The sequence below is a fragment of the Vanacampus margaritifer genome, chromosome 8 (genome assembly GCF_051991255.1).
Source record: "Vanacampus margaritifer isolate UIUO_Vmar chromosome 8, RoL_Vmar_1.0, whole genome shotgun sequence".
Lineage (NCBI taxonomy): Eukaryota > Metazoa > Chordata > Actinopteri > Syngnathiformes > Syngnathidae > Vanacampus > Vanacampus margaritifer.
Genome location: NC_135439.1, coordinates 5931524 through 5957148, shown reverse-complemented (window position 1 = coordinate 5957148; position 25625 = coordinate 5931524). Strand labels below are relative to the sequence as shown.

The following is a 25625-nucleotide window of genomic DNA, read 5'->3' as shown; positions in this document are numbered from 1 at the left end:
AACATGGCCGCAGCCGCTTTAATACAGCATGCCAATTCCTGCCAAAGTGGCAGTTTCCATGGAAACACTTAATGACCAATAACAGAGAACAACCTGGGGAACAGTCGAGGCGAGCGAGGGAAGAAGCAGACAATGACAGAGAGGCACGCAAAAGAAAAACACGGCAATCTTGCGGAACAAAAGAAGCAATTTAGTATCGGAGGACGGCGTGAAGTCTGATTATGTCGTCAGTGTAAATGATCATTAATTTCAGGGTGTCCAGCCGGGCCAGATTAATGCCTTCCTATTCTACACTATAGAAAGAGCTGGGCCTTCGTTTCATTGGGGGTCCTCAAAGCATTAAGTCGGGCTCTTTGTCAAAGACTGAGCAAGGACCACACCGACATTCATATCGGAACACTGAGTAGCAGCCATTTTGTACACCACTTATCCAAGACGGGATCACGGCAGGGGATGGAACTGGACTGAGCGCCGAAAGGAACGCTGGTCGCCAGTCAATCACAAGGTGATTGTGAGAAGCGCAAAAAAACGGGAATTGATCCCAATGCCAGCAGAACCAGAGTCCCAACCAAGTAGTGTTTGTTTCAAGTCTATATGGCACTTCCTATTTCATGGCCAATCTTAAACTGAAGATCAAAGTTTTGCATTTATTTTCTGCCCTTTTAAAATGGCACCCCCCCCCCTGCCAGTTTAACGTCATCATTTACGTTACTGGTTTTGATTGGGGCGCATTTGGACAAATTTCCTAGTAGCAGCTCGACAAAGTGCAACTAAATGGCTGCCTCAATCCCAAAATGGCTGACCTCTTCAATTCCAAGCATGGGTCTTTTTTCATACGTCCTGTTACAACAGGAATGTCCACCTAATTTTGCGATGATTGCTAAAACGTGACCGAGACTAATCTTTTTCTATCTTTCAGTATACATTTTGCTAAAACGTGACCGAGACTAATCTTTTTCTATCTTTCAGTATACATTTTGCTAAAACGTGACCGAGACTAATCTTTTTCTATCTTTCAGTATACATTTTGCTAAAACGTGACCGAGACTAATCTTTTTCTATCTTTCAGTATACATTTTGCTAAAGCGTGACCGAGACTAATCTTTTTCTATCTTTCAGTATACATTTTGCTAAAACGTGACCGAGACTAATCTTTTTCTATCTTTCAGTATACATTTTGCTAAAGCGTGACCGAGACTAATCTTTTTCTATCTTTCAGTATACATTTTGCTAAAACGTGACCGAGACTAATCTTTTTCTATCTTTCAGTATACATTTTGCTAAAACGTGACCGAGACTAATCTTTTTCTATCTTTCAGTATACATTGTTGTCTGGACATTTTGCACAGGATTTATATTTTTGAATGGCCATATTGCCTAGCCCTAGTTTGGGACCCCAAATATGTGTAAATTTAAATCACGATGCAGTCACTTGCAAAAATTGTGGCATCTTCCAGCATGTTTCAAAATCTCCTGAATTGATCACAAAATGGTGGCTTTAAACCAAAATGGCAGACTTCCTGTGTATTTTTGGACATGGCGACATGCTTACCACATTTCACCTTGAATTTTCACAAAATTCTGTAGGATGCAACCAAGCTGATTATGGGGTTTACGCATCTCAATTTTCAACAAAATGATCATGCTCAGTGCTCACACAACGCTCAAAATGGGAGTTTTGTTTTATTTGGCCACAGAACAGTAACAAGAAAGGAAGTAAACATTTTTCAAGACAGTGTTCACACCGCTAGCTCGAGAGGTGACTACCAATGCATTTCAAATCAATAGAGTAGTCCCCCCCTTTGACATTATAGTCCCCAAAAGTCTGCAGATGAAAAATTGCGATTGGCAGAGAGTTGAGAAAAACAAACTTGGATTTGTTGGCTTGTTCTGTATGAATAATCTTCAAACAAAATTTTTTTTGTTTGTTCTCTTCTTCTCGCTCTTCTTCCTTCACATTTGCTTTCAAATGAAAATAAAAGTGATGATTACAACTTGACAACTGGAACCTTATAAATACAACAGAGCAGTAAAAATAGTGTTATTATCTTACCAGGCATGTCAACAGGCGGACTCAACAGTTAAAAGAGACTTTGCGTGCGGATTTTGGAGTTTCATTCTTTTTCCTCTCCCAAGTTTTGTCCATTTTCATCTCTGCCCGGCTCTTGATTTTCATGCTGCTTTCTTTTTCGTTTTCCTTCTTTTTGTTCGAGACTCTGTCTGGCATTTCAGCCCTTTCGTCATGTCTTCTTCCACTACAAAAGCCCGACCAGAAAGGGGCCCTTTTCTTCTTTTTGCTACTCCAGAGGCCTGACAAGAAAGGGGCCCTTTTCTTCTTATGGTTTTCCATCGATCGCATCCTGGAATGACAAGCTTGGAGGTTCTCCATCAGTTTCTCCTCTCGGTTGTTCTGGTCGCATATGTCGTGCTCAGCGGACTCCATGTAGCTCTGAAACTTCTCTTCCAGCTCCCCCACCTTAATTATAATAATAATGCATCAGATTTATATAGCACTTTTCTAGACACTCAAAGACGCTTTACATTGGATACATTATTCACGCACTCGCACAATCACCTTCTGCTCGCTCTGCTCGAGTTGTGTCATCCGATCCTGGAGGGTTTGTTGCAGCGCTGCAATTTGAGCCTCTTGCCTCTGGAACACCTGAACGTTTTGTTGAAACTCTTCTTTCTGGTCACCGAGAGTTTTCTCAAGTGAATGCATTTGAGATTTCTGCAGATGGACTTTCTTCTCCCTTTGCTGGAGTTCTTCTCTCTGCTCGTCGAGACTTTGTTCCAGTAAGGACACCTGATCTTGCTGCTTCCTGACTCTTATCCGACTCTGCTGAAGTTCTGCCTGCTGGGCTTGAAGACTTTCCTTCAAATAAGCAATTTCTTCGGTTTGCTCTGCGATAGTCTCACTGTTCTTCTTGCTTTGGTCTTTGTACAAGTTGAGCTGTTTCTGTAGCTTGAGATTCTTCATGGAGGAAATGTGTAACTCGTTGTAGTAATGATCCTTCTCGGCAATGGTCGAATAGTGAAAGTTCATTAGTTTCATGTGCATTGATTTCAGCGTAGAAAAGCTGCCGTGCAAGTCATTACTAGCCATTGCTTGGTTGGCGATGGTATTCATTTTAGAAACAAACTTGAGACGTCAACACAATAAGTCATTTGGGGCTGGATTCTACAAGGACCAACATGTTAGTGAGGTTCCCAATCCAATACATAAAAGATTGTTGTACTAGTCCTTTGTCACATCACTTTGTGATATCACATGACTAAATGATAGCGTGTGACTCCACGAACTTTACTCAGAAAACACAAGCCTTTCATGTCTGGTTGGATGTTGCACAGGGGGACGAAAAAAACTCATTGTCAACAAATGATATCACGATTAGTCGTGAGAGTCCAAATCAAAGTCAAATGCCATCCATCCCTACTTTATGACTAAAGCTCAAGGACTAAGAGTGAGCCACTACTGCCAGAAGATTAGGTACTCCTACCAGACAAGAATAGCATGGCCATACACAACCACACCAGAGCTGCCAAATTAATTGATTCATCGACAAGTAATCGATTATCAAAGTAATCGACAGCTATTTTAACTTATTCACTCCCAGCCATTTTCACTGAAGCAACCTCTTCTGCTCCCGGCTGTCTTACTGGATTTGGACAGATTTTGCAAGGCCTACGGAATATTGTGTTCTATTGCTATAAAAAGATGGAACCTAGCAAAATAAAGTTTCTGTTTTGCAGCAATTGGCATTAAAATATAGCTAAGTTTCATCATTATTCACAAACCTGTTAAAAATACTGGTAAATAGAGCTTGTTGCAACATGGCCCTGGTTGATCTCTTATACTCTGCTGCCACCTGCTGGCCGTTTTTTGTAATAACTACCATTGCTTTAAATGACGTTTTCAGGTCAGAGGCTGCATCAAAGCCTTCTGTATGCTCTAGCATAAAAGAACATAAAAAAATTTATAAGTACGGTTTTAGGATCATGGCAGTATTTAAAATAGAAAGTTTTGATACGTTTTGGGGAGCAAATGAGTTAATAATCGAGTAATCGTTTGGAGCCATTTTTTTTTATTTATAATTGTCCAAATCCTCTGATTTCAGCCCATCAACAGTAATTGTTCACTGATTTCTGTAGTCCATCATGAAAGAAGACCGCTTATTCATCCATCCATCTTCTAAATCGTTCCTCAGGGCAGTAGGGCAGTAGGCGGGGTACACCCTGAACTGGTTGCCAGCCAATCCAGCACTAAGCCACACCATATATCATTGAATGTCTAAAAACTATATCCCACTGAGGGGGCGAACCTTTGCGATGCTAGCAAATGTTGAATTCTTGTCAGGGTTCGTTCAAGTTTGCAACATTAGCTAAACATTCGCCAGACGTTTACCTCAAGTTCAATGTTTTTTTCTTGTTGCAAGGAAATTTGAAACATTAATTGGGACAATAAAAACCATTAAAACTCTAGTCTAAGCGAACATTGAGCAAATATTTAGTGAATGTTTCCAACCTTGAGCGAACCCTGACGGAGGCGCACATTCGCTACCTTTGCCATCAGTTGCAAAAATTCACTCCACTGGGATACGTTCAGTAGTCCAAGTATTGTAGATGTGTACAATTTTTTTTAAGCAAAAAGTTGGGAATTAGTCATAATCACAAACGTTAGGTCCATTTTGCAATCTCAACTATGAAAAATCATTCCATTACAATAACTTGAATTGCCCCATTAGAAATTTTAAAATAATTTCTTACTTACTGCAACGCAGTGGAATTCTACCTCATTACCATCTACAAAAACGCGACAAAAACAAAAGCTGAACACTTCCAGCTCTGGCTGGAAGTGTTCGGTTTAGGGAAATGGTATAGGATTTTTATTTTTTTTATAGGTTTTAGGTGAACTAATGAATGCACGTATGCACGCACATACACATATTCACCCACATACAAAAAAAATAAAAAAATACAAAAAATATATATATATATAAAAAAAAAAAAAGGAGAGAAATGATGATGACATGTCAAATCGGTAAAATTACCGAATGAACAATACTGAGCTCTCCAGAAAAAAAGAAAGAAAAAAAAGCTGAATTTTTGCATCTTCTACCATAAGTGGTGATAGATGGCAACCACACAAGAGCATAAAGAAACACTGGAGAGGGAAGTGTATGATTGGCTGCTATTAAAATTGTACAAGGAAGAAAAATAAACTTAATGCATTGAAGAAGAGTTCCCTATTCCAGGCGGGCAGGACAAACCGTGCTAAAAAGTCCTTGTTCAGATAACAGACATGAGCTGGAGCATCTCAAGCACTTTTTGCTTGTCTTTTGTTCGTTTTGACAGCTCTGACATTACATCAAAACCCTTTCATTATGTGAGCCCACATTGCTCACCAGGCTGCTTTCAAAAGAAACTTGGCTTTTATCAGACTGCTCAGAACAAGGAAAACAATCGACGGCGACACACAGAGGCGGCTTCAATCTTCCAAAATTCGGTGGCGTAAACCATAGGCGACTTTCAAGAGCGCTGTCAATCAGCCTTTTGCACCAAGTGCCAACGTGTGTGACAATCAGTGTCGGCGTCCTGCTCTAGGAAATGCTCGAAAAACTAACTCACTGCGAGTGAAGCTCAATTGTTTTCTGTGTCTTTCAAAGGATGCCCCCCCCCTTCATTTAAGAACATATGAAATTCCAACACGAGTGGGACGTACAACTATGTTATCACAAGGGAGTCCTTCATTACACAGAGTTCCTTTTTTTCACAAATCCGTTGTGTTGACAGAAAATATTGCCAACATCATTAGACAAATTACCCACATTAAATCCTATTGGAATACAATAAATTCCCCTTGCCAACATCCAATTTGTTTGAATTTTGAATTGATTTTCCGTACACACTAATGGTGTAGTGGTTCATTATGGCCCCGCTCGCTCATGGAAATGTCTTGTTCCGTGGTCAAAGACAAAGCAAAACCCTTGTCTTATGTAACATCGACCTTTGAACTTCGTTTGTTCCAATTCATTGTAACCTCCATCTTGTTTTTGACGAGCACAAAAAGTCGCTGATTTAAATTATACACTGAAAAAAATATTCATTAGTATTTACTTAGTTCTGTGAATTAATATACCGTATGTTAAATGTCACAGTTTTTTGTGCTACACATTTACAGATAATTGGGCCACCACTGAGGATTTTTTTTTCCCTTGTGTTCAAAAACAGGAAAGGCCTGATGCTTTTTATGCTGCGGTCTGAGGTTTGCTAAAAGTGATTCTTCCTCATTGATTTGCTCAGAATACGGTCTGACAATCGTACATGTTAAACACATGTTCAATAAATACCACAATGCAGCATACTTCTGACTTCTATTTTTTCTGCTGCTTCTGCTACTTACTTCTACTCTTTCTTAATAGAAGATCAGCCTATAATTCTATGATTCTAACAAACCAACTTGTGTCAAAGTCGGTAAGGAATTTGACAAGTTATGGTGATTTTTTTTGGTGCCAAACACAGTTCTGTCAATACAAATGAATGAAGAGATGGCCGAGGACACCCGGTTCAAGATGCACGTCAGCAACCAGCCGAGGTTTGCTCTCCTGCAGTGCTCCCCAACTTATATTGAGTCAATTTTTCACATCAGAAAAAAAAAAAATCTCACAGCACAAATTCGGCTATTTCAATAATTCAAACGATGAAATGGTTGACATCATTTGATTGGAAAAGAAAATCACTTTAAACAGTGATGTGATTTGACCAAAGTGAAATTATCTGAAAATTTAGCCGGGGGTCTGGGAGCTCATGGGTTTTCTGTGTTTTTAAGTACTTTCAATGCACTCACATGACAAAGAAATAGACAAAACAACTGCATAAATTTTCAATGTATATTGAACTATCCCATATAAAATGGCAGTTTTAGTCAACTCAAAATCAGTCACATTCAAAAACATTGGACTGCCTTTGCTTTTAAAAACTATCACTGAGAATATCATCATATCTAACTAATGTGATTACTAAGTTAACACATAAATAATGTTGAGGGGTTCAAATTTCATGAACAAATAATTGTATCATGACCAAATGAAAAGTAACTCATATTAGAGCATACCACAAATGTCTTTGTTATAGCAGAAGATGTTATCTGTCGGAGTCATGTGCATACACAATGAACTACTAAAAAAAAGAAAGAAAAGAAAATCTAATTTTTTTTTGGGGGGGGGGGGATAAAAAAAGCGGAATTCCGCGAATTAGCGGAAAAATCACATCCCTGTTTAAAGCACAGACTAGAGAACTAAAAATGGAAAATAATTTAATGTAATCATTCGTTTATTTTTTTAACTCTTCACTCGCCTTGACCGCATGTCCCTGATAATGTCAAATACGAGTTACCTTTCTAGTGCTCTGCACCCTCACTTTTTTAAAGACTTGCTTTGAAAAAAGGTCACCGGGGAATATTTATTACAGTGCAGCAGCGTTGGTGTGACCGTTGAGATTATTCCCAGACAAATGTACACATGGTACTGTAGTTTTAACAGACAGACATACTCAACACTACAATGTCTTGGTTCCTGCGGCAACAATTTTGCATTCACATGCGAAATACATGAAGGGACTTTAGACCCAGAAAAGAATGATCCTCTTAAGAGCCCCCAATCACCGCGGCGCATACATTTGCAAAGCCGCAGAAAAAAGAAAAGAAAAAAAGTTTTATAAAATGTTCATTCCTCAAGCTAACTTTTCCGCTTGAGCGTGCCCCGTCACTGCAAGCGTTTTTGTGTTTCTGAGAGCCGGGGAAGAGTTAGGCCATGATTCTAATACCTGCGTTGCTTATTTCCACTCTAATAAATGAGATAATTTTCCCTGTACCAGCGTGTAATGGGGAAGCGGTGAGAGCTCGTTCAAACACAATGAGCGCGGAGATAGTGTGAACCAGTTAGACGTCTATGCACTCATGCTCAAAAAATATCATCTTCTGTCATTAGCAGAATTGAAATGATCAAGAATAAATAGCCGAGAAGGCCTCCATTGTGGGGAGTTGGGAGTCAAAAGCACGGGGAGCATTTTTTTTTTCTTCTTCAAACGAACTCAATTAAAAAACGCTGCCGGATGAATGAGATTTGATTATTTCTTCACTTGGATAGCTAACGTTTAATGGCAGGCTAGCAGGAGACATGCTGCATTTCCCCTCCCCCTTCACAGTTGAAACACTGAAATGATTAAAAACAAAATCAAAAAGGTACTGAAAACTCAGCCATGATATTTAAGCAATGAATAATAGGAATTAACTTCCTGAAGTCCTCTCGCCCTCCAATGCTGAGCATCACAAACCTTGTCAAATTTGTTCCGAGTCATGCAGACCGTCAAGCGTAACTGAATCCACTTCATTTCAGACAGTATCAAAGAATAGCAAGAGAAGAATAAGAAGCACGTGAGCAGAGATTTAATGAAGAAGATTCGCAGTCTGGCGGGGTCCAGGTATTTTTTGTCCAAGCTTTGGCAAGTGTTTTGTGTCATGACAGTTAGGACAATGGATATTTTTTTTTGGTCTTCTGTGACTAGAGGTGAATATTTGAGTCAATTTGTGACGCGTGACCCAAAGGAACACTGCTTAAACATGTATAGACTTCTATGTTAGTTTCTTGTGTTAGCAAGCTAGCTAGCTGCTAAATGGTTAGCTGCCATGTTTGTCTTCTGTGTGTTCAGTGATTAGGTTTTAAAATGTTTTACTGTATATTTAGGGCCCATCTCCAAACAATGTGAAAACATTTTTAACTCTTTGACTGCCAAAAACGTTAAATAACGTTTAGTAAAATCCTATGGAGGAGTGCCAAAGACGTTAAAATACGTTTTTTTTAAAACAGGTGAAACTAACCATTTTCTATTGTTGATTACTGAAAAACGGAATAAGGTACAAACAAACTTTTTTTTCTGATGAAAGATGAGAGTCCAATCTTTCATTTGGTAGTATGTGTGTTTCCATAGTCCAAACACATAATTTTCTGTGGACCTTGAAAGATCAGTCAAAAATGCTTAAATCGGCTGGCACCCATGGCATCCCTTTTCTGAAAACGTCTGGCAGTCAAAGAGTTAACAGCTACAACACCTTTTTGATGTGTGTCAATATGCCTTGAAACTCATCACTTTGTTCAAGTATGCCCTCAACGCCCTCAGTAGCGGCTTTTGGCAAATTCTGTACAGACGCTCCCCTACTTACGAACATTCGAGCTACGAACAACGGTACATACGAACATGTCTGTGCGCATGCGCGCATGTCAAAAAATGTTCGGAAAGAGATGCTGTAAGTTAGATTTTTTATTGCGCACCCTTTTCCGAGTACTGTAGTCCTTCTTTCCGCCGCTAATACCGACGCTTGGCGCTGTGAGTGGAGGAAGAAGAAGAAACGCCCGTCGCTCATAGATAAAGCCATCGCACTCTTCGAGCAGCAAGACCCAAATATTGAACGTTGCACAAAGGTTGCAAATCAATTGAATGATGCCATACAGTGCTACCGCATCATTTATGATGAAAAAAAGAAGAAAACTGCAATCGTCGTTAGATCGCTTCTTTCGGCCAGTTTCTAGTAAATCCTCCAAGGAAGATACTCATCAACCCTCATCTTCTTCTCCTCGACCCTCAACTTCTTCCTACATTGAAGTTACGGAGGAGGAAGTAACTTTTGAAGCCCATTCCAGCGACGACGAAGAACCTCTCATGATATAAAATCCTCCTCTTCCTCCATCATCTCCTTAAGCATCGAGTACATCTTCCAAAAGTAAGTTAAACTTCATTTTATTTATCTTATTACGTACATGTACATACTGTGTGTGTCTCTCGCTCCCTCTCTCTAACATACGTAGTACAGTACTGTACGTATTTTCTTTAAACATGAATTATAATACAAAATATAGCACTGAAGCAACTTACGAACAAATTCACCTTACGAACGATCGCTCGGAACGTAACTCGTTCGTAAGTTGGGGAGCGTCTGTACAAATAAAATTGTCATCATCATCACTGATAAATAAACACAAAGTTGAGTGGTCAACATGCACACAAAAATTCCCAAGGACCAATGGCAAGTAGTCAGCCATTTTGACTTGAAGTGACCATTTTTAATTAGGCAACTTCCAGGGCTCGTACCAAATGAGCCCCATTCTAAAGAAGTTATGATGACAAACTTTTGTTGCCTAGCATCAAAGTTTGATGATCATTTATAGGATTCGCCTTGAAAAGAGACACTAATTAATCATCTAGTAACTTTGCTTTCACAAAGTCACATCTTGATCCTGGTTTTGTATGAAGACACCCTAACCTTGAGAGATCCAAATTCCAACTCCCTCACTTTAGCACGTTTTTCCACCAGTTTCGTACGCGGGTGAATTCTACGAGGGAACAAGTCGAAACGAGCAGGTATCCTAGTTCCTTCTAATGTGGGGGTGCATTACTACAGGGTTTGATCTTCAAGGGTTTGCTTTGAAAAATATTGTTATAACTTTTTATACTACTACGCTGTAAAGTAATCTGAAACACTAAGGGTGTACATTATGGATTTGTATTACTGGAAGGATTACAAAACTGTAAAACATTGAAACACACAAGCACCCCATTGCCAATGTGAATCCATAATGTGGCTGTATTGTCTTGTAATGGTGAAAACAACCACATACACACACATATTGTATATACACACACCTCAACACACTCTTCGTCCTCCATGTCTCATTGTTGGGTCTACTCTGCATTACATTAAAGAGACTTCAATCAGGTCCTGGAAGGAGCATCTGTCAAATCCAATCCAGTACAAACCACTGTATTCTTTTTCCCCACTCAGCAGACCAGGAATTACAAGTACACACACACACACACACACACACACACACACACACACAATACAATACAACACAATACAATCCCACCTTGATCAGTTCATCTGAGTGCATGTGAATTATTCATAGCGAAAAACGTTTACAAGCGGGCCTCCGCTGCGGCGATGCAAAAGTGTTTGTTTCAGCATGTTGCAGGCTGGCGAGAGAGGGCCACACACTGTCAAACGTGATTAGCGAGTACAGTCTTCATAATGGTCGTGGCGCTGTGTCATTTACTTTGGATGACGAACACAGCGGGTGAGCTACTGTCGGGTTGAAAGGTTAAAAGGGAGTCGTGTTGTTTGTCGAGCAAGAAGAGGCCATGGGCACGGCATACGTGCGGGACAAACCAACATGAGATTAAACAAATGGAACATGAGCACACAGAACTGGGGACTCACAAATGTTCACCTGGCGAATGACCCCCCCTCGCACACATAATCAACTCGCTGCAATAGAAAAACCTGTGTTGAAAACAAAGGTTTGAGGTGCCACATCGTACCAGACCATGTATATGAGAGGATGTTGGCAATGATGGCCCCATTTGTTGACTGCACTTGTGTATCATAGTCACAGAGACTCCCCATGCTTTGCTTTTTAGCCACAGGTGAAGAGCTAGATCTCTCTAACATTCATACCAGAGGTAAGTCGCATATATCCAAGTCGCCAGGTCTCAAGCAAGTCTCAAGTTAGTGTAGGGGTAAAAAATAATAATCATCATAATCAGAAATCAAGCAGGTCAAATTGAGTCGCCAACACATTTCCAGTGAGTCAAGCAAGTTGTAAATCAAGTCATAAAATCTTGCCGCAGGCACAAATCGGTGGTGACTCGAATTAATTAGCAGATTGGCCGTTGTGAATTAACGCCGATTCATAATGTTCTCATTCGAGTCTTAATGTGTCAATGCAGATTTTCTTTGAATGGGATATTCCACCTCCCTTTACGTGGAGATTTAGCAAAACCCGGAAGTAGTTTGTGTCTGTCTGTGTCTGAGACACCGTCCTAGTAACAAAATAATTGGCTGCTTTAACATCTAGTTGTTGGCCTCTCACGCAACCAAACGAAAGGGACTTTGCAAATGTGGATGCTGGCCGCTTCGCACGCCTTCTAAACTTAGATGAATTAGCTTAGCATTAGCGAGGATGCTAGCTTAGCATTAGCGAGAATAAAGAAACCAGTGTAGCATTAGCGAGAATAAAGAAACCAGCGTAGCATTAGCGAGATTAGCATTAGCAAGGAATAAAACTACAAGTATAACATTAGCGAATTTAGCATTAGCCAGGGCGAAGCGACAACAAGAACAATAATCATTGAATCCAAAAAAATATGAACTTTTCTTTCAAAAACAAAGGCAGACTACATTAAAAAAAATAATAATTCAAACGTAAACATAATGACTTGTCAAGTCAAAGTCAAGTCGAGGTTTTTGCCAAGCAAATTGAAAGTCATAAAATTAGCGACTTACGTCAACTATTGAGTCCAAGTCATGTGACTCGAGTCCCCCACATCTGCCTCATACCTGCAAACAGAATTTTTTGTTGCAAACTGTATGTGACATGACACTGCGTTGCATCCTCGGGCTATTTAGACAAAAGCCTGTCAGAAACCGTTAAAAAAAATGTTTTAGGCGGGATGCACAATGTCTCCTGTTACGAGATTCTTTCTTCAATTTCAATATTTTGTCCCACACAGTCCATGTCAGCAAGTAAGCGCTCCGCGTTGCTTCACTGAGTTTGTGCTTCCCACATGACAAATGCATTACGATCCATTCTGCCTCTATCCGTAGTGGCGTCACTTCTAATTGGCGGTAAAGCCTAAAAGTGTTGGCGTTGTCAGATCCCTGCAATGAAATTAGCGCTTGATTAGTGGTTAAGCTGAAAAACAATTCTCAAATTTCACCTACTCCAGTTGTGCCGCCTCCAGGCCGTAGAGTTACATAAGGCTTCTTCCTGCCATTGTGTTACCGTTGTGTGGGTCTGTATTGAAAAGCGGCAGAGAAAACAATACGAGGGCGAACATGCGATAAAATAAAAACCCTCCCACGCACAGCGCCACACATGGCCGCGCACTGACAGTTATTACGAGTGATGAAATGCTGTAATATTGTTGCTTTGGTATTATATTCCCTACACCTGTCGTCTCGGTCACACAGCCGCGATTTAATCTACAAGCAATTTGCATGTACGTCAATGCTATGCATTATTCCGCACACGCGGACAAATCGGAATCATAATGTGGCTGCGTTATACAATCGCAAGCATCCCTAGACGTCCCTAAATTCACACCAATAACCTAACTAAGTGTACGGTAAATTACAATAGCAAAAGACTATTTATTTAGAGCAAAGCACCCAGGCGTGCGTTTGCAGGTAATACAGTAAGACGAGCTGAGGTAAGTGGATGGCTGTGCAAGCGCTAGAGGAGACAATAAAAGGCCGTCAGGGAGGAGCAGAAGAAGGCATATTAATGAAATATGAATGTGTTTACTGAGCAGCGTCACCTTCCGACGGCGGCGGGATATTAAAAATACACAATGTCTACGATCGTTTCCCCCACACGCGGCCTCCAATCAGCACGGGGGATCATCGTCCCGCTCTTCATCACCATTTCCCTCGCACGACACCTGTTTTGCTTGCACGATGGCTTCCACAGTCTCCCCGCCAATATGTTGCAAATTGATGGGTGGCTTTGAAGACAGGCTGCTTAAAAAAGGAAATGAATTGAGCGCTGGAACTCCCGGGTAAGCATATCTGGAAATTAGGGCTGAACAATTATTTCAATTCAAATCGACATCGCTATATGTAGTAAAATGCAATTTTCAAATCGCATGGAAAAAATTAACAACCTCTGCTTCGTTTTGCTCGGTCGGTATGTTTCTTTTTCTTTTTTTAACTCATTCACTGCCATTGACGGCAAAAATTCATTTAAACTATTTCTATTAGTTTAACTTATTTTTCACACTTTTGTTAAGAGTATGAAAACCTAGAATTTTTTTTGAACTCTTTGACTGCCAGACGTTTTCAGAAAAGGGATGCCGTGGGTGCCAGCCGATTTAAGCATTTTGACTGATCTTTCAAGGTCCACAGAAAATGTTGTGTTTGGACTATGAGAACACACATACTACCAAATGAAAGATTGGACTCTCATCTTTCATCAGAAAAAAAATAGTTTGTTTCTACCTTATTCCGTTTTTCAGTAATCAACAATAGAAAATGGTTAGTTTCACCTCTGTTTTGAAACAAACGTCTTTTAACGTCTTTGGCATTCCTCCCTAGGATTTTACTAAACGTTATTTAACGTTTTTGGCAGTCAAAGAGTTAATTACACATTTACAACAGAAATAAAATTTGTGATTAAATTTTGCAAATAATTTCGCTAAAATGCCAGTAAAGGCTTCTTGTATCGTATGTCTCTTGCCCCTCCCCCCCCTCAGTTTCCACTAATGGATCAGTCCATCTTACTGCGCGTGTGCATGCGCTGAAAAGAAGGAGGAGGAAAGCAAAAAGTTGATTGCCAAGTTAACAAAAATGACAAATATTTTCACTGCGTCCATGGCATGACTTACAGCCTGCAGCAGCAACAAGAAGATCGACGCCTGTTGGGGACGCAAAAGTAGTAACTGTTCAGCTGGTGTCGTTGCAGCTTACCACGGTTGCTATTTTTAGAACATTTAGTAAGCATTAAATAATCATTTTGGGGGTTTTCACTGAGCAGGAAAGGTTTGAAAATTGGTTTTGATTTGACACTAGAATAGTTACATTTAAAAATCATTGCATCCTTGAAAGATACATATCAAATCATTTTTTTTTGAGAGATGTACACCAGCTATAAATCATTTTGACTTTTCTTTGAATTTAATACACTTAAATGGGAATTCAATCCCCCAATTGTTTTTGACAATAATATGTTCTATGCAGCCCCACTAGTCTAAATATAGTATTTTGGTTATTATCGCGCTAGTGGAATATGAGTTAAACAGCAAAATCCAGATGTTTTTATCAATATCAGAAGGCGGCCATTTTGCCACTTGCTGTCGACTGAAGATGACATCAATGTTGCTCAGGTAACAACCAATCACAGCGCAGCTTCAGAAAACAGGTGAGCTGTGATTGGTCGTTGCCTGAGCCCTTGAGCAACTGTAACGTCATCTTCAGTCAGACAGCAAGTGGCAAAATGGCCGCCCCGAGATGGATTAAAAAACGGCTGAATTGTGCTTCAACTCTCATATTCCACACATGTAATATTAATCAGAATGTCATGTTTGGACTAGTGAGGTCACATATAACATTACTATCAATAAATGTTTAAGGTTGACTTCCACTTTAAATAGTTTGGGCTTTGGAGAGCTTTCACACTTTTGCATATTGGACAAAAGCTACAGCTGTACCATATTGAATCGAGTCGTAATCCCACCATATCGAACCGAATCAAAATAGCTATAATTTACACACAGGATAGATATTCCAGTATTTTTTGCATGGACACTAAAATTTCATGCGGGGACACAAAACAGCCCGCTATTCTGGAATGACCCACAAGTTGAGTGGGGATCGAGAGGTACCGGTGTGACTGTTACAACAAATGTGTGGATGTGAGTGTGTGTGTGCGTGTGTTTGCATGAACTCTGGACCACCAGCTCATTTCACACACCGGCAGACATCAAAGAGGGTTCGAATTAACCTCGCGTGTCCACTCTGTATTCCAGCCACAATTTCACGTTTCTCCTGCCGTTCCAGCAAGCCGACATTCATATTGAAATGAAACAGATGGAGTTTTGCCCTCCACCGCGCCGCCCGTCCCTTTGCTGCGGGAAGATCAAACTTCAAACGAGTGTGATAAAAAAAAGGAACGTGTTTGCAGGTGGTGAGGTTGAGTGTCATCGCGAGTGATGCGGAGGTGTTTATGAGTGCCAGTACCATGTTTTTTTTCCCCCCTCCGATTAAAGCGGGTCAAGTGGCATTCCGTTATTATCCTCTTGCAAGATGGCTGCAGCACCACTCCACATACTGTCATCATGCTAAGGTTGGGTGACTCATTTTTTTTTAATTTATTGATTCATTTCAAATATATTTAGCCTTTTGCTTTAGGTTTTTTCAGTATTTTTTTGTGGATTCTTTTTTCTGTGGATTTGAGTGGATTCTGTAGTTTAGTGTTTCATTGCTGCCAACGTAGTAACTATTCTACTACTCTAAGAATAATTTTAGGGGAAAAAATAACTACTATCATTCCTGCTCGTAAACAGATTTATTTTCATTTTGCTAGTCAAGTGACTTTGCCTAGGTTTGCCTAATGGTGAGTCCTCTTCTGACTAGAAGTAGATTCAGGGATGTGATTTGACCAAAGTGAAATTATCTGAAAATTTAGCCGGGGGTCTGGGGGCTGCTGGCGCCCAGCTAGGTCCAGTTTTTAAGTACTTTCAATGCACTCACATGACAAAGAAATAGACAAAACAACAGCATAAATTTTCAATGTATATTGAACTATCCCATATAAAATGGCAGTTTTAGTCAACTCAAAATCAGTCACATTCAAAAACATTGGACTGCTTTTGCTTTTAAAAACTATCACTGAGAATATCATCATATCTAACTAATGTGATTACTAAGTTAACACATAAATAATGTTGAAGAGTTCAAATTTCATGAACAAATAATTGTATCATGACCAAATGAAAAGTAACTCATATTAGAGCATACCACAAATGTCTTTGTTATAGCAGAAGATGTTATCTGTCGGAGTCATGTGCATACACAATGAACTACTTAAAAAAAAAAAAAAAAAAAAAAATCGGAATTTTTTTTTGGGGGTGGGGAGATAAAAAAAGCGGAATTCCGCGAATTAGCGGAAAAATCACATCCCTGTAGACTTAAGGTACATTAAAGCCTCTCATATTTCTTCAGTCATAAACAAAACTGCTCACATTATCCGAAAAAGACATTAGCAACATTGACCAGTTAGCATAGCATCTACCGCAGCTAGCATGCACTCTTGAAAATTTTAACTTTCACATTGATTTTCAAACCTGTTACTTAGTACTACTGATACTAAATTACTATTCAAATAACAACTGAATTGCAAATGTTTATTTCAGCAACACTTTAAATGGATGCTTTTCAGTGCCTGGTTATCTGTGACAGGGCTGTGTGAGCCAAACACAGAAAAATATATGAAATAACAACATTTCTCATAAAACGAATACTATTGATGGTTGAGCTGGATGATGATGTAATGATGTTTAATACATATTTTTCTTGAACATAAAACAAAAAAATACAAAATGTCGGGGGGTTTTCGTGACAAAACCCTCTAACATCAAATGGCAGAAAGCACCAAAACAAGGAAAAAGGCCCCCTTTCACCGTGTCGGGGGTTCTTACGACAGTAAATCCAAACACACACTCTCGGATTTAACTTGCAAGCATCCTCACACACTCACATGACAACGGCATGACAATATAAGTTAAGCTGCCTGTAGGCAAACAACTGACTCTGGCTTACATACACAATGCCGACTTTAAGCAGATTCTGCCGACATACAGCCGTAATAAAATTACATTTCAACTCTCGTTGATGATACTTCTACTAATCAGTGACCTTGTTTGAACATTCAACATTTTCCAAGGCAATTTTGAATAATCACAGTGATTTTTTTTCTTTGTTATACGTACATAAAAGCTTGAACGCCAAAATCACACTCAGTGACTTCAGTTTCTCCGATTAGCAATGCCACTTGTTTAACACTGGACTGTCCGCATTCTGAACGAATGACAGCTAAAATGAAGAAAGTGAAGTGTCTTTCTGTGCGAGAATTCTTAATAAACAGTTTACTGGGAGAGCTTTAAGAAGTCCTGCTAATTAGTGTGTCTGTCGCTGAGCCTGAAAATATCAATAATGCGCTTGTGTAGTAAGCATATAATCACCAGTGTGTCTTTGGAGGTGGCCCGCTATTGAACCCGGCAGAAAGTGAAAGGCATTATTAAAATAGCACAACACATCAGCATGAGTAACAATGGCCGACGGCAACAAAGACCATTATCTTTGACGAGCCTTAATCGAGTAAGTGCTAGCTGTCTTGTTGTTAGAGGAGCCTTAATAATTATATTTGTTTTACTCCAGGGTTCCCCCTACAGGTGGGAAGCTAAACTTATTTTTTTAAAGGGAACAGCCTATGGAAAAGTTACTCGTCACTCATCAAGTGAAATTTCACAAACAAGATGATTCCATCTCCAAGTGTTTCTGGTCCGTCAAGAGTACAGAATATATCAAGTATAATATAATGTTTAAGCTCAATGTGACAGATGTGTTTATATTTTTTTTTCTCCACATAATGTCAATAAGAAGGTGAAGCAAATCTCAGGCCAAAAATGTGTCTTTTCAATCTCCTAGCAAAATTTAAAAAATAATGTTACATAAACCAAACATGGTATTTGTGTGAGAATAAGCACACAGTGCACATGAGTGAGTATATTTGTAACGCAGCAATTGTAGTGGCGGAGCATAAATCCTATCAAGCAAAGGAGCCCTGGGAAAAAGGCCAGAGGCGGAGATGAGAGCGAGTCCAGCTCGGAGCCAAAGGAGGAGGTGGGTAAGAGAAAGAAAGGAGGGTGTGGGGGGGGGGGGGGGGGGGGGTTGTTGGGAGGGGATTCTCTTCCAGATGTTTTTTTTTTTTTTTTAGCAGAAGAAAGTGAAGAGCAAGCTGCAAAATGGGAAAGTATGGACGTAGCCGAGTCCTACATGATCAAACGCTTTTCTTGGTCTTCCACATCGTTTTTTTTTTTTTTTTTTTTTAAAGAGCCACCCACCACTGAGGCAAGCCAATTAAAGTTATTCACAAGTGTGACCAATCAATCCCAGGCTGGCTCAGGTGGGGGAGGCAGTGAAGAAAACCTCGGAGACACTAAACTCTCGCAGACAAAACACAGCTATTAGAAGGTAAACACAATCCGCTCACAATAAGAAAAGAGCACCGTACCCACCACTTCACCCACAAATACACACACACACAAGCTCTCCCCCTCTGCTCTGAATAGAAAATAAAGCGCTTCACACTTGGACATTTTGAGGCATCGCGACACTCCACAATGCCGCAAACCCACTCAGGGAACTCACAAAAGACTCATTGTGTGCTTTCTGAAACATCAAATGAAAATTGAACACGCCGAATAATAAGAGTAAATAACCAAAGCGAGGTACACGTCATTTTTAACATCTTATTTTAAAAATGTCAGAGGCCCTACACGGCAAGGAACAATACGGGCCTAAGTGTGTTTACAGCTCTTACAGTTTGTAATGTATAGTACTAGTTGACCAACAACATAAAAATATCCTGTTCTGTGAGAGGCAACTCTCTCTGAAATCGAAAAAAAAAAATCTGTTAAAAATTCCCCCCTAATGAAAACCACTTTTTTTTTTTATTTGTCTAACGGGAGTAAGAAAAACTATTTTTTTGTTCAGATTTTTATTTTGAGTGTTATGTTACTGGAGCTGAGTATGGTAAGAAATATTTATTTTCAGTCTGCAATTTGTGAAATTTGTAGTCCTTTTACAACAGGTTACATGTCGAAGGGTCAGAGAAGACAAAAGCTTCCCCCCCCCAAAACTCAGTGTGGGCAAATGGAACAGTTAGCAACAAAATGTCATTTGAACTCAAACTGTAAAAAGTAACACTCTGTGTGATGAAGTTGCAAATGTAAAAGAGCAGTAATTCGCAATTGTTCGCCCCTCAGTGGGGTATATGGCCTTTATTGATTTTTGACTGAATAGTAACTGAATTGTAATACAATATCATGTAAAAAAAAAAAATGTTTATGAAATATATAAAAATGAACCATTATAAGATGCACTTTGTGAAAGAAAAACTGTAAATGTTTTCTTATGCCTTAGTTTTCAAAATGCTAATGTTTGATGATGTTACGCCGGTAAGGCTTGTTATTGCCTAATAGCAGACCGGGAGGCTTGTTATTGCCTAATAAAAGCACTGTGGAATACTCTGATGTCTATTAAACTGTTTTTACCTAATATGACAGAAACGTCCGAGTGGCAGCCATTTGATAAAGAAGCCGAGAAACACAATTTCAGAATTCAAGATAGAAATCATATTAACGTAACCAAACTTTTTTTTTTTATCCATTTCATTAAGATATATTTATTAATTTCATACTCTTTTTTTGTATGTAAGACAATAGTTATTGTCTGTAAAAATGTATTTTTGTTCAATATTTTGGGGTGTTTATCACATAGGATTTGCATTATTTCCAATGGGAAATACTGTGTTCATACCATTCGGTTTTAGTCAGACTTAATTTGCACAATATTGTTGGCATGCTGGGGTGAAAATACCAGCAGTCCATTAAAATGTAGAAAAGTAAGACGGAGAAAAGGCCAATGACTCTAAATAATGTATTTTTTCTAAACCCTGTAAATTAAAAGATAACCATTTCAAGGAAATGTCTCTAATGCCAACCCAGCGATATCTGCATGTGGGCCTGCACTCTGCTGATAGATGCATTCATATCACCACCGTTGCGGAGGCATCCTTGTAACCTTCGGTGTCAGAAAGCCAATAAAATGGAAGAAAAATAAATAGTGCGAGTTTCCGAAGCCTCGTGTTCTCTTGTCAGCCTGGGGGAGTGTGAAGCTGGGAGTAATGGTGCTGACCAGCTCTCACGCTGCTTAACGTTCAGCTCGCCGCTGCTTTTATGTGCCTCTCGTGTCCACTTAGTTTTGCTGCGCATTTGCTTGTTGTTTGGCACAAGTGCAGGAAGCGAAGGCTAAAGCTGGCACTCGACTCGAACGGCGAGTTCTTTGGAGGTGAGGCGAGGATCCCCGACAAAATAAACATGCTTCGCCAACAGACCATGTCTAAGCTCTCGCGACCCTGATCGTCCCTCGTGCCAGTCCGGCTATACGGACGGTCCAGATGGAAGGGGACCACGGAATCGGTTTAATTGTACGGCTCATGGTGATTAGAGTTGGACATAAGCTAAAACAAATAGGTGAACCACTAAAGTTGAAAACAAACCATAGTAAATAACGTTAAATCATTCAAACTAAAAAATTTAATACTTTGTCCTTTGCTCCAAAAACGTATTTACACATTTTAATGCTTTTTTTTTTTTTTTAATGTAAGAGCATACAGAAAGCGTTGATGCAGCTTCTGACACGAAAAGGTGGCTTAAAGCAATCGTAGTTATTACACACAAAACAAAACGGCCAGCAGGTGGCAGCAGAGTATAAGAGATCAGCCAGGACCATGTTGCAACAAGCTCTTTTTGTCAACTGTTTTAACCAGGAATGTGAATATTGATTAAACTTAGCTATATTCGAATGCTAATTTCTGCAAAATGGAAACAAATACAAATATACTTTTTTTTCTTGATGAAACAAGAGACTCTAATCTTTCTTTTGGTAGGTTAAATGTTTTTATAGCAATAGAACACAATATTCGGTGGCCCTGTCAAAATCCAGTAAGGCAGCCGGGAGCGAAGGGGGTTGCTTCAGTGAAAATGGCTGGAAGTGAACGAGTTAAGTAACCTCAATTTATGAATTTAATCTAGGAATATTAAAGATTTTAAAAAAATTGTGAGTGCATGAGTATTTTAATTGACAGTAAGTGAAAAATAACCCGGGTTATTAGGCTAAAAGATAAGAAATACTGCATTGTTTATAACGGCCTGTCATACTTTACTACCATTGCAACTGCAATGCTAGCGACTAAATCAATTTTGAAAGGACCAGAGACAATCTCAGACATCTCCTCTTCTTAGTGAGTCTGCTTAAGACTCAGAGCTGAGTATCGCTCCGACACAAGTAGTTTGCACTCATCCAGATACAAGTTACTGTTGTGTAACATCTGACGAGCAAGGAAGGCGGGAGGAAGCCCGAGTTCTATAGCACGCTCTCTCTTTAGTTACCCTTTAAAGGTAACTTCTTGCTGTTGGAAGAGGAGCCATTGCCTCTTCCTGTAAACTGTCCACAGGAGAATGGGGGCCATTCAATCAAGAAACGCATGGCACAGATCCCAACCTTGTCATTGGTCGTCCAATGGATCAGTGAAGAGGAGAAGCTTTTATCCATCCGTTGCAGTATGGAAGGGGGGTGAGGGTTCGTGGCGGGAAAGCAGGAGCAAGAGTCATCTGCTACATTTGAGACAGATTATTGGAAGTTTCTCTCCCGTCAGCAATAGCAAGGAAATCCCAGAGTGTATTTGAGAGATATCTGTTGCTTTTGGGTGGCTTGGACTGACTACAGCAATCCCCCCGCTATGTCACAGTTCAGCTATTGCGGTCCCACTGTAGTATACGGCAGATTTTTCTGTTACCATACATTCATTCAAGTCTCTGAACACGCATTACAGTATCTTGTCGATAAAACGGATTTCATCGAAAACTGAAGGCGTACTAGATAGGGACGGAATCGATTTTGATAACCATCCAAACGATTCAATTCAACTGATCGGTCCTGTTTGGTTCAAAGGTGCAGCTATTTTGCCAATTCTCTTTTCTAACCACGAGTCCTTGGGCAAAGAAGCGATGCAAGCTAAGTACTTCTATGAAACCTACACAGTAAATTATGTTGTAAATTTGACTCTATTTAGAGTGGGACCAAATAGACTTGGGAAAGAGTAAAATAAAGAATTGGAAAAAAAATAAATACAAATAAAAGCCACTCAAGGGTTGAGGAAGGAACTCCCGACCTTCAGCTTGGGAGACTGCCACACTACCTACCTGAGCTTTGCCGCTCCTCCTTTTTGCTTATCTCCTAGAGGAGACCAAAAACATAATTTTTGTTCTCGGAGTTAGGAAGATTCCAGCTGACACGAGCGATTTACTAACACATAGCAGGAGCTGCGTGGCTCGGGGAATAGATCGGCCATCTCCCAAGCTGAAGGTTGTGAGTTCGTTCCTCATTCCTCAAGTGAATTTTATTTACTTATTCAATTCTTTATTTTACTCTCTTCTGAGTGTAAATATTACTCTATTTGGTCCCACTCTAGAGTCAAATTTACTCTACAGGAATTTTATCAAATGGCGCCATTCATGACTATTGACTAGGAGCGGCAGGGCTGCAGTACACTAGCATAAAAAATACGGGTATGATGGGAAATAATAGTAGAGTAATAATAATAAGAAGAATGTGGGTTCGATGTTATGTTTGTGAATGAAATAGGATGACATCCACCACACGCGCATAAAATTTAGTCTATGTCCAGCCATGAAATTGGCACGTACGCCAGTGGCATGTAAAAAAAAAAACGCCTGAGTCCACTGGTACGTCCAACATGGCGCATTGCGGTCTGCCAATTTCACAAACACGCAAAAGCGGCCTTGCACCTTCACGAAAATCAAGATGTTCCCCTTTTTTTAGTTCTAACCCTAAACCGAGCCCGTAGTTCTTGCAAAATTGCCGTATCCGAATTGTCGTGACGCAGATTTTTGACGGGTAGCGTGAAAAGGGGTCAAGATAAACCTGCCGGCAGCGTTGACCACACAAAGACACAGCCGGCGTGAAGGGCAAGTGATGCCAAGACACAAAATGTCTATGAAATTAAACATTAATCTCTTCTGTGCTGGAGTGAATCCAAGAGCCATTAAGCGCTATTGCATCCCCGCCCTCCTTCCACGCTTGTGTTAGCGTGTGTGTGCGTGTGTGTAAATGTGTTCATATGGTTGTATATCACTCTCCATTTTCCAGTAATCAAGGGAAGCAACAAAAAAAAAAAAAAGGGGGCAGTTGACAAATTTTCAGCCTGCAGGTTTTTAAGTAAGGACTTCTTTGAATATTGCACAGCGCTCAATTATTCACCTTGATGACACAAGATGTACATAAAAGGTTTCATTTTTTGTTGCAGCGCTACTTCCTGAAGATTGCCTGGCTTTACGCTACTTTTTGTATCTTTCCTTACGTTACATATCTGAGACAAATTAAGCGATCTACATACTAAAAAAATTCACTGTCCAAGGAAAACACAAGTCCAAAAGTAATGGGTTGTTTTATTTTCATCTCTAAAAGCTAAAAAAAATAAAATAAAAATGCTTTCATTGATCTCTCCTTTATGTTTTCATTGTAACATTACCTTGAGAGGCCACGTACACGAGTGTGTGATTGTTATGCCACACATAGCTTTCTTTGAGAGTCCACAAGTTTGTGATTGTAATGCTGCATAGCTTTAAGAGTGATTGTTGTGACTCCACAAGTGCCTGATTGTTATGCCGCACATAGCTTTTCAGTGACTGTTTTGATGCTACAAGTGTCATTGTGTCATATCATACACTTTTAAAATGCCTCACTTAACCTTAATATGCTTAAAATCCTTGAAATGTGACACAGACAACAACACGAGTGAAATTGTGTGAAAATGATGCTTTATGATCTCGCTGTTAAATCTTTGTATATTTATTTTTTGCTTTGCTTCAAAAAATAAAACTCATGACATGTTGTTTTGCTAATGATTCAGTTAAAAAATCTTTTGAACTTTTTTTTTAATGAACTGTTTCTAATTCAGAACACTCAAAATAACTGTCACCAGGCTGCATGCAAGATGTAATCCAAGTTGGCACGTTCAGACAGATGCCTGTCAAATTAATTGTGTTGATGTTCGTGAAAGTACTCATAATCCATAGGCTTCCTTTATTGTTCTATTCATTGAATTGATCTTCCCTTTATGATGTTTTAATATTTGTGATGTTCCAACCTTGAGACTCACAAGGCCAGAGTCATGTGTACTCAGCCATTTTATGTCATTTGAAAATGGGGTAGGTGGCCCATTTTCTAAGGATTTGTTTTTCACCCGTTTTGTTGCTTTTTAACTGTGAAAGATGCTAAGGTATAAATCGGGATTGTTATGCCACACAGAGCCTTGACATTTATTTTATTTTGTTTAACTTTTTGACCGCCAAAAACGTTTAATGACGTATGCTGAAATCCTAATGAATGCTACCAATAACGTCATGTGACGTCAACTACGTTTTCTTCTCAATGAGCAGTGCGACGTCTTGTGAAGCACCACCTTGTCATTGGGGTTGTAAAATCCCAAAACAGCCACTAACTATGGCCAGCAGATGGCAGTATTGTATCTCTTTTCAATGGGCTCCCACTGTATGGAATTACAATGAAACATGACAAATCTGATGAAATAGAATGTTTTCAAGGATGACGTGAATGACCAAAGCCTTTGTCACATTAAATCTAATTTACAGAGCGTCACTAAACAAAAAATATTAGTGTCAAAGTCACAGTTGTGCAGCAAATTTTTCTCCTTATCTTTTCAATTTTCTCTCAATGTCACTCAAATTACCTATTTTCAAATGGTAATTACTAAAGAACGGAATAAGGTAGAAACATATCTCTTTTTCTAATGAAAGAACGGAACGCGATTTTCCATTTGGTACCCACCGTGTATATGTAGTCAAAAGACACGATATTCTGTTTGCCTTGAAAGATGAGTTAAAATACTCTAAATCGGCTAGCATTGTCGGGGTTGTTTTCTGGATAACGTTTGGCAGTCAAAGAGTTAATGACACGAGCATGTGATTAGAAATAAAGATCACCTCATTTCTCGAGATATCACAAATGCACGAATCCCACAACAAAATTTGAAAAACCTCATGAAATCACACGATGAGTTCTACTGGATTAAGAAGCGACGCCTCGGCAATGTGAAGCTCACGTTCATATGATTATACCTCTGTCAAATGTTATCTGACTAGGTTAAAATAAAGTGTGCTTATCTTAAGAGATAATGACTGAGTAAAGC

The 25625-nt window shown here is 39.6% G+C and overlaps 2 protein-coding genes across 6 annotated transcripts in view; both read right to left on the bottom strand.

Moving 5' to 3' along the window:
- The window catches only part of cacna2d2a (calcium channel, voltage-dependent, alpha 2/delta subunit 2a), a 204682-nt gene that overhangs the window by 131360 nt on the left and 47697 nt on the right, over positions 1 to 25625 (bottom strand). The gene's annotated exons all lie outside the window — the stretch shown is intronic.
- On the bottom strand, positions 1665 to 4551 carry LOC144056910 (uncharacterized). The gene is made up of 2 exons (XM_077574053.1): positions 2576 to 4551; positions 1665 to 2476 (listed from the first exon to the last, which is right to left on the bottom strand). Exons 1-2 carry the CDS (start codon positions 3128 to 3130, stop codon positions 2075 to 2077), a joined length of 957 nt encoding a protein of 318 aa, XP_077430179.1. The 5' UTR covers positions 3131 to 4551; the 3' UTR covers positions 1665 to 2074.